Source organism: Meles meles, chromosome 2, assembly GCF_922984935.1.
Source record: "Meles meles chromosome 2, mMelMel3.1 paternal haplotype, whole genome shotgun sequence".
NCBI lineage: Eukaryota > Metazoa > Chordata > Mammalia > Carnivora > Mustelidae > Meles > Meles meles.
In genome coordinates, this window is record NC_060067.1 from 53,162,695 (window position 1) to 53,180,493 (window position 17,799).

Sequence of the window (17,799 nt, forward strand, 5' to 3'; positions counted from 1 at the left end):
CATTAATATGCACATGTGAAAAAAAGCCAAGTTGCATCTTTGGGCATATCCACTTGTGTTAATGAGGCTGAATATCAAGGGCATCTACTGTCTCACTTTCAGGGAAGGCAAAAGTACTAACAGGTGATTGCAGTGTGAATGATTTACTCAGGGCGTCTATCACCTCTGTAATCAAAGACGGGGAGCAACAAGAACAGAAAATTGTCACATGGGCCCCAACTCTGGTTTGAATATAGACAGTTCAATCCCGTTAATTCTTTCAGTGATCTTCCCAACCTCAGGCCAAAAAAAGCCACAAAATTTTACTTTAACTGCTCAAAAAGACACTCGAAATTCTATTTCCACTAGCTAATGCACCGTATGATTAAATACAACATATGGAAAGTTTTGAAAGGAAAACCTAAACAATGAGAAAAATGGGGGGGGGATTATTTCCTTTTTTTTTTCCTTCTGGGGTCCCAACCTACTGCCTGTGATTGCCTGCTTAGCAGATGTCTGCATCTGTCCCCTGCCTGCCCAGCTTCCTGTGATAAGCCATGTGGCATGCCCGTTTCTTTCCGCAGATAGCATTAACAGAACCCATCGCATATGTTCTAGGTTTCCTCTACGCTCAGAACAGCACCAAGCGCAGCATTAAAGAGCGGCTCATGAAGCTCTTGCCCTGCTCAGCTGCCAAAACGTCGTCTCCTGCTGTTCAAAGCAAGTTTGTTTTTGTTTTTTTTTTCTCCCACCAACTCCCCACCATTTGTTTGTTTTGTTCCTTTAGGTCTGCATGCACTCTGGTTCTCTGCTTCTAAAGGGGAAAAAAATCAATATGTTATATTATGCAAAACCAAGTCTATTGATGTACTCTAGTGTACCCAAATGCCCAGGGGAACTTTTGTGCGATTTTGAGGCCCTTCCCATCTGGCAGGCTGATGGCACAGTGTTAGTTACGAGAGCCTGGACTTCAAAACTTTGGGAAATTTCTGTTTGATCTGAGAGGTGAGAGTAGCCTTGGGATTTCCATGGCCTAACTGGTTAGCGGAGCTACTACACACTTCACCCTGCATCACCTTGTAGATTTTCTGACTCATCCATGCATTTGGCACACACCTCTCAGATACCCCCAAAGTTCAGAAGAATCACTAGGTTAGAAAAGCTACTACAAAATGGAAACCATTTACACAAATAGTTTTTTTTTTTTTTCCTTTGCTCACTCCCTCTCTGTATCAGTCAGGGTTCTCTAGGAAAACACCACCAATATCTACATTCATACACACATATACATGCATAGACACATACATATGTGTGTAAATATGCACACATATGCATATACACACAAACATGTATAAAGGTATTTATTTTTAGGAATTGGTTCCCATGACTGTGGGGGGTGGCATGTCTGAAATCCTTAGGGCAGGCTTGCAGGCTGGAAACTCGGGCAATATGGGAGACTTCAGTCTTGATACAGAATTCCTTCTTCCCCAGGAAATCTCAGTTTTTGCCTGGCTGTTCAGTGTGGGATGAGGTCCACACACATTATCTAGGGTCATCTCCTTTTCTTAGAGTCGATTATTGGTAGATGTTAACCAGATCTGCAGAATACCTTGACAGCAACTTTGAGATTAGTGTTGGTTGAAATAACTGGGTGCCTAGCTTGGCCAAGTTGACACAGAAGACTAACCTTCACTCTCTCCACCTTCTCTTTCTCTCCAATTTTGTGACAATCTTGAGAAGTAGAAGGTAGAGGGTATCTAAAGGACAAGACTTTATTTATTTCATAATGATGCTACATATAATTTATAACAAATATTTACATTTGTCTTTTGTTTACCCTCTTTTTTCTTTTTGAGACTTTATTTATTTATTTGAGAGAGAGAGAGATTGAACACAGAGGGAGAGGGAGAAGCAGACTCCCCGCTGAGCAGGGAGCCCTACACAGGACTCAGTCCCAGGACACTGGGGTCATGACCTGAGCTGAAGGCAGAGGCTTAACTGACTGAGCCACCCAGGCATCCCCTGTTTACATTCTTTCATATACAGTTTTTTCAAACATCAAACAACTGTTAGAATCAGACAGAGAAGGTGTTGTTCTTGGGCAGTGATGAAACAACATATGAAGAATCTCACTAACACATTCTATGTATGGGGCTCTAACCCATGGCTTCACCAACTCTTTTTATATTCTGCCTCACCATCTTATAGGAACTGATGGTCTCAGTGATACAAAAAATGTATGAATGAATGAAATTTCACCAATCTCCACAATGTAAATGGGGAAACTATAGAAAGTACCTCAAACAACCTGATACATCCAATCAAAGTCCTGGGATAAAATAGTAACTTACTTCAGTGCATTTGTTAGACATAATATATCATAATAATAAGATTTAATTAATTCACTTATTCAGTCACCATAAATGTATTACATGCCAGTACACCGTATGTATTACGTATCAGTTCCTATTCTCATTTGGGGAGATATAGCAGTAAATAAAAGAGCTTTAAAAAGTTTCTATCCTACTGGAACATTCTGTAGGGAGAGGGCACAGAACAAAATTACTTTTATTGGTGACAATCTGATGGATAAAAATTTAAATTATTGTTGAGATCCGTTGCTTCAATTTTTTCCACTCATTGCACACACCACACACACACTGTCTTACAAACAAAAACACGATGTGTCATCAGCAACCTAAGAGCCCATAATCCCAGAATGATGCCCCAGCTTCAATCATCCCCAATATTGAAGCAGTAGACATTTTTATTGCCACTATTTGTCAGCAAATGTTGGTTATTAGAGCCATTGCTTTCCTCCTTTCAAGTTGGAGTCAAAATTGCCAATTTACCAGATATTCACTGAAAACATAGTCATTTGTACACAGTAGACAGGTAAAATATAACTTTAAAATGGATTCTTATATTCACTTGGGAAGAACAAAATTGCCAAGTCCTATTAGCACTCTTCCTGCACCAATCCTTGGTAATGTCAGACCCCAAATAAATGGTCATGGAGGATGCAATGAAATTTTCAACTAATTGTGAGGGGGAAAACCAGGATCTTTCTTGAAGGGAAATAGTAATAATAAAAGATACTAAAAATGAGCAGAATAATCCTTAAAACTGACATTTTTATAAAAATGTGATTTCATAAATTGGCTGATACTGAACTGATGCTAGACTTAGACTATGAGCCCAAAAGTTCTGCAAATATAGCTCCCCTCCCACTAGCCACACTTTCCCCACTAGCCACCTGGTACGAGAATACCCCAGCAGGTGGAAATAGATTGCTTGGATAGGAAAACACATTAATTCTACCACTGTATCAGAAGCCTGTTATTTGTGGGTCCCTATCCATGATTAGGCCCCATGCAGTTGGGCACAGGACTGAAAAAAATGTTATGAGAACACAAGACAGATGGTTACAGTCAGGTGCCCAGAGGGGCAGAAGACCCTAGGCCACCAGAGGAAAAGTTTGGCCACCAAATGTCTGCATGCTGGACCACAGAGAACCCTGTGGTGAGGTTCGGCCTGACAGAGCCAGTTCTAGGCTTGAATGAGTGGCACAGTGGCTGAGGAATATTCTCCACCACATCCCATGCACCTTCAAAGATTAAGGGGCCAAAAGGTAGTTAATGAAGGGCCAATACTCATTCTAAATTCCATTCTCTTTTCCACGAAGGTAAGAAAGAGCTCTTCATTCCTCAGGGAAGGAATGTGGGATTTTTCTATATCATGCAAATAACAAAAGGAAAAATTATTTCCTACAGAAAGGCCAAAACTCCTGCTGAGTTAGGGAGTGCTTGAATTTCTAGTCAGAGCACTAGAGAGTTTGAAGAGAACCTAGGAAGACTCGTTGCCTCACCTCACATCTGGTTTCCAGACAGACTCCTCTGTCATCACCAGCAAGCTGCTGCGCTTCATCAGGCTAACCCATTCGGTGTTAGCCAGCTTTACAGAGCATTCTTCCTCAGGCTGGGCCCAAATCAGCCTCCTTTTTAACTTCCAAGCATATTGGTCCTAGTTCCATGCTTGAGAGTGGAATCTGCAGCACCTGCTCCTTCCTCCACAGGACAGCTTTCCGTCTCCTCCCCCTCCTTCTCCTTCAGAGCTGGGAGGGCAAGTGGTTTATTCACCAAAGTCACTCCTCTTCATGACAGTAAATTTAGAAAGCTTAAAAAAAAAGTTAAGAAATCACACACACACACACACACACACACACACACACCCCATACAACACATTCCTAATCCTGGTATTCTCCTCTACCTTGAAGTAACTACAAATAAGTAACATCTTTTTCCATCAATGTGTGTGCATTAATGATCACAACTATACCAAATTTTTATCCCTTTCTTACATGGCATACTTTCATATGCACTAACTTTGTTGTTAAAAATGTAAATGGAACTTTTAATTACAACATATTATTGCATTGTAAAGCGACAGTATACTGTATTTGACCACATTTCCTGTCTTTTGAATATTTACCTTTTCCCCCTTTTCCATTTTCATCCCATAATATAAATAGCACTGGGATAAACATTTCTGTGTATACATCTGTGTATGCCTTTTAGATTATTTCTCTCCCAGATTTGGAATTATTGGATGAAAACTTTAAATTATGTGAATGTAAGCTTCCTCAAGTATTTTAGAAAATTATTTTTTTGAGTTGGCCTTTTAAATATTTAAACACATCAGGTATATTGCTTCTTGAGGTTTTTTTTTGTTACATAGATTTAATATCCTCAATATTTGGAAATTATGCACAGTTTATAGTCATTTGTTAAATGTAGACTTGAAATTATTTCTTTTGCTGTTTGTGCTTCAAATGAAAGCATTAAAAGAAGTAGCACATGGCCAAGAGTTTCTACACGAGACATTCTTACAGCAGTATTAAATTTTTGAAAAATCAAACATATAACTCATCTTTAACAAAAGGAAAAATAACAAGTCTCAACCTTTTTGGGTTCAAGCACACCTCTTAACTATGAGATTTGAGAGTGTCAGGTAAATATCAAATTCTAAGTGCCCTGGAAGTTGGGGAACAACAAACATAACAGATCTATGCAGTGGCCTCCGGTAGAATGGGAGTAACAGACATGATTCAAATGTCTTCCTTCTGACCCTAAAAGACCCCAACAAGAATGAGAAATGGCTGGGGACACCTGGGATGTGAGTTAAGGATTACCTTTTAAGTCTGGACCCCTGTGCCCTGTGTAGCCTATTGCCCACTGCTCTTTGAGCACCTGACCCTAGATGCAGAGAAGAGAACAACCAGATATAAGAGCCTGGTCACCTTCACTCAGTCACACTCTCTGACTTTCTCAGATCACCCATTGGAAGCTGTCCACTTGCTGAAATTAAAAACAACAACAAAAATAACTTCCTTTTATTTTATGCTTCCCACCCACTATCTTACTGGCCACTAAATTCTGGTCAATTTTCTCTCTGAAATAGCTTTTATATTTACTACTGTCTTGTGTGATGGCTCTTGCTCAGACCCTCATTATCCCTCCCAAGAACTGCCAAAAGAGACAGATGAAGCCAGGGTGGGCTTTAATGTCATCCTGGCATGCATTTGAATTCCTGTTGTGCTTCCTACTAACAACATGCTTGGAGTTATTTAATTAAATGATCTGGACACTAAGTCTCCTTATTTCATCATTTATTCACTTTATTTTTTGGGGAAACCATGTGTTGTTCACATGAATCTAGGCATTGGTTTTATAGTGGAGGATTAAGACATATTAGTTCACTGTCTTCATTGAGTTTATATGGGAAGAAAGATGATAAACACGAAAACAGACAATCTTGGAAGGTGATGTGTATTATAAAGTAACTCAACCTGTGGCAAAGTAATGGAAACTAAATGCAGGTGGAAAAGCTATTCTGTCTGGATGAGGGAAAGCATCATTCATGAAGTGACTTTTGAGACCCAAAAACAAGAGGAGGTCCATGGCATGAGAGTCTGGAGAGAAAGTTTCAAGGAAGAGGACACTGCAAGAGCAAAGGCTCTAAGGAGGGAAGGAGCATAGCTTATTCATGGTACAAAAAGAAAGACCATTGGGATCATCAGACAAATGGGTGGTTGTGGGATAAAAACAAGATAATTCATACAAAGTATTTAGTACATGAAACGTCATGAGTGTGAAAGTATGACAGGTTATTGTCTCAGTTGAGAGTCCCAGTCAGCTTCTGAGGCAGGTGTATTATCTTCCCCGTATAATGGCTGAGGAAACTGAGGCACAGAGAAGTTAGACAATTTTGCCAATTAACAGAGCTGGAATTGTGACTGTAGAACCTTCTATCTTCATCACTTCATCAAGCTGAGCTGTACTGACCACCTCTGATATCGATTAAGGAAGCCCCTTTAGGGTGTATAATTGTAGTTCTCTTTCATACTTTGAATCACAAGTCTTCAAATTAGAAGGAAATGTGGGAAAGCTTTAGCTGTGACACTCTGCATGAAGGAAGGTAGGCCTTAACCCCCACTTCACAATTGAGATAACTATGTCCTGAAAAGGTTCTAATGATTTGTGCAGAATCTAAAACTGAGAATTTGGAATAAACCCACACCCAAAATTCTCCGTGCCCAATGATACAAATGCACTTATCGAATGACTCCAAGATATAGGACTGTCATATCAATAGAAAAACTCTTACTGGAAAATTTCAAGGAGAGAGTGAAGGGGAATTTCTATCTAAGCAAAAGTTCATCTTATTTTAAACGTTTTAAGTATTTAGCCTATTGTAACAACAACAACAATAGCCTATTTTATGGCATATAGCCTATTTTATAAGTGAGAAAACTGAGGTCTATAGAAAGGAAAGGATTTTCTCAAAATAGCAGGGCTATTTTAAAAATCTAGGATGAGAACTAGACTCCAGTTCAGTACTTTGCAACACTGAAATTCTGTAAGTTGGTATCAGTCAGCATTCTGGCAGGAAACACAAGGCACACTTAAATAGGGCTATCAGGGAGAGTTTAATGAAGGGATTGTTTGCAAAAATATGAGCAGAGATTCTAGACCCTACAAGGCTGGTGAAACACCCAAAGCTAGGGGCACCTGGGTGCTCAGTGGGTTAAAGCCTCCGCCTTCAGCTCAGATCATGATCCCAAGGTCCTGGAATTGAGCCCTGCGTTGAACTCTCTGCTCAGCAGGGAGCCTGCTTCCCCACCTCCCCCCGCCTGCCTCTCTGCCTACTTGTGATCTTTGTCTATCAAATAAATAAATAAAATCTTTTAAAAAAAAACAAACTAACAAACAAAAAAACACCCAAAGCTAGTAGAGTGAAGTTATCATTTCTATACTCATCGTTACCAGAGAGGAAGAAAGCCATTGCTATACCTATAACTATCAGAGGGGGTTTCACAATAGGGATACTGGCCCTTGGAAGAGGAAAGCAGCCACTACAACCCAATCTTCAGTCAGGAGGGATCCCCAAAATAAATACCATGACCTCTCTCTTCTTCCTCTCTGATCTGTTGGTTCTTCCCATGGGCACAGAGCAAGGAGTTGAGATAATATCCATAGAGGCCAGTCCACCAGCCCTAGAACAGTATGTAGAAGGACAGAGAGTGACTCTGGGGGCAAACTGAAGATATTTTCTGGCTTCATATATTTTGAAAGCCAGGGGTTGGAGATCTACAGGACCAGTAATTCTGAGTAATTCTCAGAGTCAGTCACACTGCTCTTCTTGGTAGATTTGTTCCTAGTTCCAGAATAGGCTGACAACTGGTTTATAAATGTATGTTGATATTGAGTAGATAATTTTAGGATCAAGAAATTTAACTAGCTTTTTTATGAATGGCTTAGTATCAAGAAATCGCTAGTGGGGCGCCTTGGTGGCTCAATTGGTTGAGCGGCTGCCTTCCATTCAGGTCATGATCCCAGGTTCCTGGGATTGAGTCCCACATCAGGCTCCTTGCTTGGCGGGGAGCCTGCTTCTTCCTCTCCCGTTTCCTGCCACTCTGCCTGCTTGTGTGATCTCTCTCTCAAATGAATAAATAAAATATTTTTTAAAGAAATTGCTAGCTACTATAATCTAAGTGAGCTTAAATACTTTTTCTTTAAAATGAAAATGCTGTCAAGTCTGTCACTATATCTTTATGTCTACTTATTAAATAACTGAGTAATTCTCTGTGTCTCTCTATGCCCCAACTATGTTTTTATAAAGTAATCATTTTCTCTGTTTATTCAAAGGACATTATGGTGACCAAAAGATTACTTACTAGATAATAATCAGGAACTAATGCAAAAGATAAAATACTAAACACTTGATTTTATGTGCGTTTGTAGTTATACACATATTTTTATTTCAATTTGTTTCATAATATCTTCCCAGTAAATCTGAGAGCCCCATTCAATCAAAATAATTGATTCACTAAATGAAAGATTCATTCTAGTGGCTTTTGTTGTTGATTTGAGCAAACACGGGAGAACAAATGTGATGAAATAATTGTGGGGCTAGAAGACTCCTAACCCAGCAGTATACTGTCTTGTATAATTGCAAAACATAATTTCCTAACTTTCACTTCAGATTTTTGGTATCAAATACAGCAAATATTTCAGTGTGTTTTGTTTTTCCTGGTAGCATATTGATCATAGAAAGTTTCAAAACTCTGTCTGGGAAGAGAAGTTTCAGCACTTGGCTGTTGGAAGATTTGTTTTCAAAAAGCGACTTAAACTGCTAATACGTTGCCAAATAACACAATAGTAAACTCCAGGAAATTTTTAAAAATGTTTAACCTTCTGAGAATTACTTAACCTCATGCTAACTATTTAGTGACTTTAAGTAAAAATACTGTCCTGGGCATCTATATGGATGTCCTCCAAAGAGGACAATCTTTGGAGGAACAGAAGTGTAACTCATGAAGTTTTATGAACTTACTTTGCAAGCAGAGAACAAGGTCCTTTAAATTCATTATATATGTATGAGCCCTAAAAATGTATGAGCCCTAAAAATATTACATTCAAATACTCAGATGTTGTTTTTATTTATTTAACAAGCATCTAGTACTTAATATGTGGCTGATTCAGTTCTAACTGCTTTGCACAGTTTAACTCATTATATCTTAAAATAGCTCTATAAGATAGATTCCCTTTATTATTCCCATTTTACAGAATAGGAAAATAAGGACTGAGAATCGTATTATTAGTAAGAGGTGTAGAATCTGGGGAAAAGGATGAACCAGAAATTGAGCTTCAGAATCTGTACTTCACCAGCTCTCCAGATGTTCAGTTTTTTGATTGGTTTTAGAGGTTTTTCCCACTTACCTGCTCAACATAGAACAAGACTTATGCAGCCCAGTTGTCCAGGGAAATGGTGGTGAAAGACCCGCGGATCCCCTTACCCAAGAATTCAACACTGCCACAGGATGCAAACAGCAAGAGGTTCTTTATTGCAGCACGGGCGCCTGCGGGTGGTCAGCAGCTCCTGCTAGCTGAGCACCCCAGGCTGGAGTGGTGCAGGGTTTTTATAGACAGGTACAAACAAGTTTTGGATGAGACGAAGCTGATTGGCTGACAATTTGAACATTTGAAAAAGGCATACTTGGTGTTTACGGATTGGCTTTGGGAGATCCGCGCGCGCAAAGAAAAAGGCGGGAAAGGGAAACAAAGAGGGGAAGTTAGGCCTTGTGATTCAGCAGAAAAGTATCCTGTCTACGTGACTATGCAGCCCCCTGCCTATGTGACTAACGTGACTATGCGGCCCCCTGCCTATGTGGTCAGGTATTAGGCCATATCTTACGAGAAAGCTGTTTGCAGGGAGTGCCCTATCTTGCTAAGAAACAGCTATTATGAAGTTACCAACTAACATTGTATTGAGGGAGCCAAGCGGTTACAGAAAAGCAAAAGAGCAGTTAGTTAGTTACATCCTAAAAGCCAGGCAGTTACAGAAAGGCAAAAGAGCAGTTACATTGAATTCAACCCTGGGGGAAGCAGTTACATTGAATTCAACCCTGGGGGAAGGGTCTTTGCAGGCAGGAGTACTCTTTACATAACAAAGGAGCAGTTAATTAGTTGGTGACGGGGGTCTTTCATTTCCCCCCTCTTTCTTGATCATGGATAGAATCTTATATCCATTCGTCCTGTTCTTGCATGTCCTGCCCTTGCATTGAGCTAGTCCGGGACCCTGTTTGTTTAAGGAGTTGGTATTGCTGTGTCAGTACCATGGTCTGAATTACCGACAAGTGGTCTTTCATGAACTGGATGAGTTTACTTAGGATGCAAGCGCCAAATGATAAAATCAATAATAGAATAATAAGGGGTCCCATGAGGGTGGACAATAAAGTTGTGAACCAAGGTGATCGATTGAACCAGCCTTCAAACCAGCCTTGCTGGGATTCAAAATCCCTTCTCCTTTGGGCTAATCTCTCTTGAAGTTTATCCATTGTCTCCCTAACCACCCCAGTTTGGTCAGCATAAAAACAGCATTCCTCCTTTAAGGCTGCGCACAGTCCTCCTTCTTTTAGGAACAGTAGATCTAACCCCCTTCTATTTTGTAGCACGACCTCTTGTTGTACCAGCTGCAAGGCTTGCAGATGGGCCTGTATAGAGGGGGAGGGGGAATGAGCAGAGATATCTGGCGCAAAGAATGTGACAGCAGGGGGCGGAGCGCCATAGAGAATTTCAAAGGGAGTTAGGCCATGCGGGCCTGGGGTGTTCCTGGCCCGATAGAGTGCTAGAGGTAGGAGCAATATCCAGTCTTTAGAGCCAGTTTCAAGCAGTAATTTAGTTAAAGTCTCCTTAATGGTTCTATTCATTCTTTCTACCTGTCCTGAACTCTGGGGTCTATAAGCACAATGTAGTCTCCAATCAATCCCCAGAAGCTTGGCCACTGACTGACTTACCTGGGAGACAAAGGCAGGCCCGTTGTCAGACCCCAGTACCTCGGGCATTCCATACCTTGGGAAAATTTCTTCCAACAATTTCTTGGCCACTATGTTGGCAGTTTCCTTTTTGGTAGGAAAGGCTTCTACCCATCCTGAAAAGGTATCTAAAAAAACTAAAAGATATTTATATCTATACATGCCAGGTTTAATCTCGGTAAAGTCAACCTCCCAATGTGTGCCAGGTCGATGACCACGTACCCGGACCCCTGGTCCAATAACAGTCTTTCCAGGATTAACTTGAGCACAGGCTTTGCAATTAGCGGCCGCTTGATGAAGAAGGAAGTTTCTTTTGGGGATAAAGTCTTTTAGATCTGCCCTATCCATTAGGGTCTTCATTTTACTTGCACTTAAATGAGTCAACTGGTGAAGATGATTTATTAATTTTTTTGCCATTTTTATGGGCATTATGGCTTTTCCCTGGTATTCCCATCGGTTCAGGGCTGAGTTGTAATCAGCCCCTAACTTCTGTATGAAGTCCAAGTCGGCCTCCTCATAATTCCAAATGGGTGTCCCATCTATCCCTTCCGTCCCAGTGAGTATGGTGACAGTTAATAGCTGGGGCCCCAAAGCTGCCTGTTTGGCCGTTGCGTCAAGGTCGGGCCGTGTCCCATGCATTTCAGCAAGGATTTGGTGACAGTCATGCAATGGTGCCTTTCCAAGAGTAGGCAATAAGGTTGCGGGGTTAAGAGTCACTACAGGTCCGAACTGGATCCTGTCTGTGTCCAGGAGGAGGGACTGATAATGAGTCAGGCGGGCGTTAGACAGCCAGCGGTCCGGTGGTTGGCGGATTAAAGATTCCACTGTATGTGGAGCCAGGATGGTTAGGGGCTGTCCTAAAGTCAGTTTAGTTGCGTCTTTGATGAGGACCGCGATTGCTGCTATCATTTTTAGACATGGTGGCCAGCCCGCCGCCACGGGGTCCAACTTTTTGGAGAGGTAGGCAATAGGGCGCCTCCAAGGCCCAAGTCTTTGAGTTAGGACCCCCTTAGCAAATCCTTGTTTCTCATCAATAAAGAGGTCGAAGGGTTTTGTTATGTCTGGCAGGCCTAGTGCTGGAGATTTAAGGAGTGCTCGTTTGATATGGTCAAACGCCTGCTGCTGTTGTTCAGTCCAGACAAAGGGAGTACCTTGTTTAGTTAAGGGGTACAGAGGAGCCACTATTTCTGCAAACCCCGGGATCCATAGTCTACAAAAACCTGCCGTTCCTAGAAATTCCCGCAGTTGCCTGTGGTTTTGAGGTGCGGGAATGCCAGATATAGTCTCTTTCCTTGCAGCCGTCAGCCATCGTTGGCCATTATATAACTCTTAGCCCAAGTAGGTGACTTTAGTCTGGCAAATTTGGGCTTTCTTTGCGGATGCCCTATATCCCAATTGGCCTAGGGCCTGTAGGAGATCCCCAGTACCTGTTTGGCAGTCCTCTTTATTGGTAGCTGCTAATAGGATGTCATCGACATATTGGAGCAGGATTAGAGAGGGATGTCTTACCCGGAAGTCGGCTAGGTCCTGGTGAAGAGCTTCGTCGAACAGCGTTGGGCTATTCTTAAACCCCTGTGGTAGCCGTGTTCAGGTTAACTGACCTGATATTCCCAAATCCGGATCCCTCCATTCAAAGGCGAAGAGGGGCTGACTCTGAGGACTCAGTCTCAAACAGAAGAAAGCATCTTTGAGATCTAGGACTGTATACCAGGAGTGGGTTGGAGGCAGGGTGCTAAGTAAGTTGTAAGGGTTGGGCACCGTAGGGTGGATGTCCTCTACCCTCTTATTGATCTCTCTGAGGTCCTGAACCGGTCGGTAATCATTGGTACCAGGTTTCTTGACAGGTAACAGAGGAGTGTTCCAGGGAGACCGGCATGGGGTCAAAATGCCCTGGTCTAGTAACCGCCGTATGTGCGGTTTGATGCCCTGGTAGGCCTCATTGGACATGGGGTACTGCTTAACATTGACAGGAATGGTGGTTGCCTTTAAATGTATGTGAATAGGGGGCTGCTGAATAGCTAATCCCATTCCTCCTGTTTCCGCCCAGGCATTCGGGTAAGACGTAAGCCAGGATTCTATGTCTCTCTGAGGTTGAGGGGGCTCCTCATGTAGTCTATATTCTTCCTCTAACTGTAGGGTGAGGATGTGTAGAGGAGTCCCATTGGGGCCAGTCACAGTGGCCCCTTGTGGCTCAAAATGGATTTGGGCCTTGAGCTTGGTTAATAAATCTCTCCCCAGGAGTGGGTAGGGGCAGTTAGGCACATGAAGGAACGAATGAGAAACTTTACCTGAAGCCAGATGTACTTTTCTTTCCGTAGTCCATCTATATTGCTTTCCTCCTGTTGCTCCTTGAACCCATGCCATTCGGTCACTTAATGGTCCAGGGCTCTTGGTTAGAACAGAGTGTTGAGCCCCTGTATCTACTAGGAAGGTGACTGGTTGCCCCCCAACGGTTAGGGTTACCCGGGGTTCAGGGGGGGCTCCTGACCCTGACGCCCCTAGTCTTCGTCTAAAGCCATAAGTCTTGTAACTTGCTTAGCATTTCCTCTAAGGCGCTGGGGATTCTTCAGGCAGTTCTTGGCCCAAAGTCCTCTTTCTTTGCGATAGGCACATTGGTCTCGGTCTATCTGAGGCCTCCTTAAGTCTCCCTCCCTGTCTGGCTTCCCTACCTCTAAGCCCTGGCTGCCTTGCACTACGGCGGCCAAGATTTTACTAAGTTCCTTGTTTCGTTTACGTTCTCGCTTCTCTTCCCTTTCTTCAGCTTCCTTCTTTAGTTTTTCCTCTCTCTCTTCCTGCAACCTCTTAAGTCGTTCCTCCTTTTCTTCCTGAGTTTCTCTTTTATTAAAAATCTTTTCTGCCTCCTTTAATAAATCTTGTAAAGAGAAATCTTGTAGACTTTCTAAACGCTGCAGTTTATTTCTGATATCTGGTGCTGACTGCCAAATGAATGCCATTGAAACATTTCCTCTCTGTTCATTACTATCTGGGTCAAAAGGCGTATACCTGCGATAAGCTTCCTTAAGCCTTTCTAGAAAAGCGGTTGGAGATTCCTCTGCTCCCTGAGTCACCTGTCTTACCTGAGCCAAATTAGTGGGGCGGCGCCCCGCATTATGGAGACCTGCTATGAGTAACTGGCGGTAAAGGTGTAGGTGGGCCCTACCTCCAGCCGTATTGAAATCCCAGTCAGGGCGGGTCAAAGGGAAGGTAGCATCTATCACATTAGGGAGTTGTGTGGGCCTTCCGTCGTCTCCTAAGACGTTCTTTCTGGCTTCCAGGAAAACCTTTTGTCTCTCCTCGGTGGTGAGGAGAGCCTGCAAGAGCTGTTGGCAGTCATCCCAAGTAGGCTGATGCGTGACTAGAATGGATTCAATTAAGGCGGTTAGGGCTATGGGGTCCTGCGAAAAGGAAGGGTTATGGGACTTCCAATTGTATAAGTCGGAGGCTGAGAAGGGCCAGTATTGGAGGTTCCCTGGCTCTCTTCCTTGGCGCAAGGGAAAGAGCTTGGAAGTCCCCTCCTGTGTTAGTTCCCGGCGACCTCTAAGTCTTCCCGCGATTGGGGATGGCAAGGGGTCGTCTCCTTCAGGGGGGTGATCTGGCTCCCCTGTAGAATTTAGTGCCTGTACAGGAGGAGGTGGATGATAAGGGGGAGGTTCTTCGGTTAGGAGATCTATTAAGGGGGAGTCTTCAGGAGGAAGGACCTTCTGTGGTTTTGGACACCTCGGAGAGGAGGGATCGTTATTAGAGGAAGAAGAAGGTTTGGGAGGGTCTGTAGGGATTATAGGATAAAGATTAGAAGAGGAAGAAGGTTTGGGAGGGTCGGTAGGGACTGGGATAGGGTGTGGAGCAGGGGGAGCGGAGGGTGCTGGGGGAGGAGTAGTGTCTAGAAGGGGTTTAGGCTTTGGGTGGGTGAAGGGAGAGACCCAAGGAGGAGGATCATTAACCAGGCTTTCCCAGACTACGATATAAGGTACTTGGTCCAGATGGCCTTGGGGTCCCTGGTCGAAGACTCGCTCCTTGACCTGTAAAATAACATTAATATTAAAGGTTCCGTCTTTGGGCCACCCAACATTGAGGGTGGGCCATTCTGAAGTATAAAGGGTCTGCCATTTTCTTCTTTTGATTTCCACTGACAGATTGTTGGCTCGAATTTGGACATCTCTCCAGTGTCCTAAGTTGAGACTTAAGGGGATAGTAATTGTTTGCCCCATTTTAGAGTCAAAGAAAACACCAAGGACAATAAGCAAGACACACAAAACAATTAACAAGAGGGACACTGCGCGATTCCGGTACAAAACCGAAAGTACAAATTCAACCGACCCAAGGGAGCCTCGAGGTCTCCCTGTGGTGGACAAAACCTGCCCAGGGGAACCAAGAGGCTCCCCTGTGGCGGACAAACAAATGTATCCCTCGGATACTTGTGGGGCCCCAAAAAAGCGGGCCCCTTTAATCCCTGGGGCGTCCCCCAGGGTGGCAGGGGAGAAGTCCGAGTTCGTCAACTCCTTCTCAAGCTGCCCAAAATACAAAGCAACAACGCGCTGTTGTACAATCCTATACAGGCGTATAGGCAGGACGGAGGACAAACGAGAACACGAGACGGGAGACAAGAACACAGTTATTAAATTTTAAATGCTGGCCAGCTTACCTCCCGGTGGGAGTCGGTTGGATCCCTGGGCAGGAGTCCGATGATCTCGGTGGGACCTCCAAATGAAAGACCCGCGGATCCCCTTACCCAAGAATTCAACACTGCCACAGGATGCAAACAGCAAGAGGTTCTTTATTGCAGCGCGGGCGCCTGCGGGTGGTCAGCAGCTCCTGCTAGCTGAGCACCCCAGGCTGGAGTGGTGCAGGGTTTTTATAGACAGGTACAAACAAGTTTTGGATGAGACGGAGCTGATTGGCTGACAATTTGAACATTTGAAAAAGGCATACTTGGTGTTTACGGATTGGCTTTGGGAGATCCGCGCGCGCAAAGAAAAAGGAGGGAAAGGGAAACAAAGAGGGGAAGTTAGGCCTTGTGATTCAGCAGAAAAGTATCCTGTCTACGTGACTATGCAGCCCCCTGCCTATGTGACTAACGTGACTATGCGGCCCCCTGCCTATGTGGTCAGGTATTAGGCCATATCTTACGAGAAAGCTGTTTGCAGGGAGTGCCCTATCTTGCTAAGAAACAGCTATTATGAAGTTACCAACTAACATTGTATTGAGGGAGCCAAGCGGTTACAGAAAAGCAAAAGAGCAGTTAGTTAGTTACATCCTAAAAGCCAGGCAGTTACAGAAAGGCAAAAGAGCAGTTACATTGAATTCAACCCTGGGGGAAGCAGTTACATTGAATTCAACCCTGGGGGAAGGATCTTTGCAGGCAGGGGTACTCTTTACATAACAAAGGAGCAGTTAATTAGTTGGCGATGGTGGGGGGGGTGTCTTTCAGTGGTATCCCCTTGGTTGAGTTATTTCCCCCTCTCTGGACCTCTGTCTCACAACAAATAAGAAGCATGGACTGCTTCTTAAATTCTTTTTCCAAATCTAGGATTGCAGGAGCCAATGAAATGGCACCTCTTATTCCTGGCAATGAAAAATGGTAGATGTTTCAAAGCTAACATAAAATTTCCTCCTTTTTTGTCACTTCATTAACCATGGGAAGCAGAAAGTGGGAAAAGTTAGAATGTCAACACTCAACTCAAATTGCATACCAGTCAGCACTACCATTTATTTGCTGTAAACTCTGTGTTTAACTAATTGGATATTTGTCCCTGATTTTTATATGGACTTTTATAGTTTTTAAAATTCTTTATCCTGATTATCTCATTTAATCCTCATAAAACTCCTGAGAGAATGACAGATCATGAGGGTTATACTCTCCATTAAGAGTAAACTTAAAAATGGAGAGATTAAGTGGCTTATCCAAAGTCACATAAGTATTTAGTGACAAAGGGCATGTTGAGCATTTTTTTGTTTTCCTGGTCCAGGACCATCAGAATCTTTGTTAAACCAGAATGAAGCTGAGTCTAAGAAAGACAGATACAGGGGTGCCAGGAGAGCTCTCACATGTTAGCAGGTTGAGTGGATTTCATTTCAATATGGCAGACATTTATAAAGCACTAATTATTTGAAAACGAATAGCTTCAGAACAGGGGAACACATAAATCACTTCCTCTGAAGGCTGACATTATACTGAAATAAACAAATATGTATAGACATCACTCAGATGTCTATACATCACAATGAATACAGGAAAATCCTGTGAGAGGCAATAAGAGAAAAGAGTGTTAGGAAGTTAAGGGTGATAACTCTGGGCCTAGTCTATTTGGTTTGAATTCTGGTTCTGTGACCAACTAACCAGCTATAGAAAACTTAAGCGAGTTGTTTACTCCTTCTGAACTCTAATTTCTTCATCTGAAAGGTGGAAATAATAATGGTATATATTCCATATACGGTCTCAAAGGAGTAAATAAGCATGTGAACTGATTAGAGCAGTGGCCAATAAATGTTGGCCGCTGATGCTGTTATTCTATGAGAACAATGATGATCACAACTAGAAAAGGAAATGAATCCCACCTAAGAGCATTTCACAAACAGGTAATATTTCTTCGGGGCCCTTTGGAGAAGAGTCATTTCACTAGAAGGAGAAATAGCAGGAAGAAAGTTCTAGGTAGTTGAAAAGATGAAGCTTAAAAGTCTGGAGGAGTGAGAAGTAGGGAAGGGATGTCACCCGGCGAGGTAAGCTGGGACTGGAGTCTGAAGGTTCTTACTACCAACACAAGGCTGGACTTTACTGATAAAAGGAGTCAGTGAGGAATCATCCAAGTCTCTTATTTATTTTTTTTATTTCAGCTTTATTGACTTATAATTGATACATAAAATTGTAAAATACTGAAAGTGTACAACATGATGATTTGGTAGTTGTATAGTTGTGAACAGACTCTCCACCCCCCCACCCCCTGCC

At 42.8% G+C, this 17,799-nt stretch overlaps 1 protein-coding gene across 6 annotated transcripts in view; it reads left to right on the forward strand.

The window, feature by feature from the left end:
- Positions 1 to 17,799, forward strand: part of KCNIP4 (potassium voltage-gated channel interacting protein 4) — a 1,210,542-nt gene that overhangs the window by 1,042,424 nt on the left and 150,319 nt on the right. Inside the window, exon 2 of one of the 6 annotated variants that reach the window (XM_045998522.1) lies at positions 598 to 699. The exons of the other annotated variants lie outside the window; for them this stretch is intronic. Within the exon in view, the coding sequence (XP_045854478.1) occupies positions 598 to 699 (102 nt within the window). The remainder of the gene's footprint in view (positions 1 to 597; positions 700 to 17,799) is intronic. 6 annotated transcript variants of the gene reach the window in all.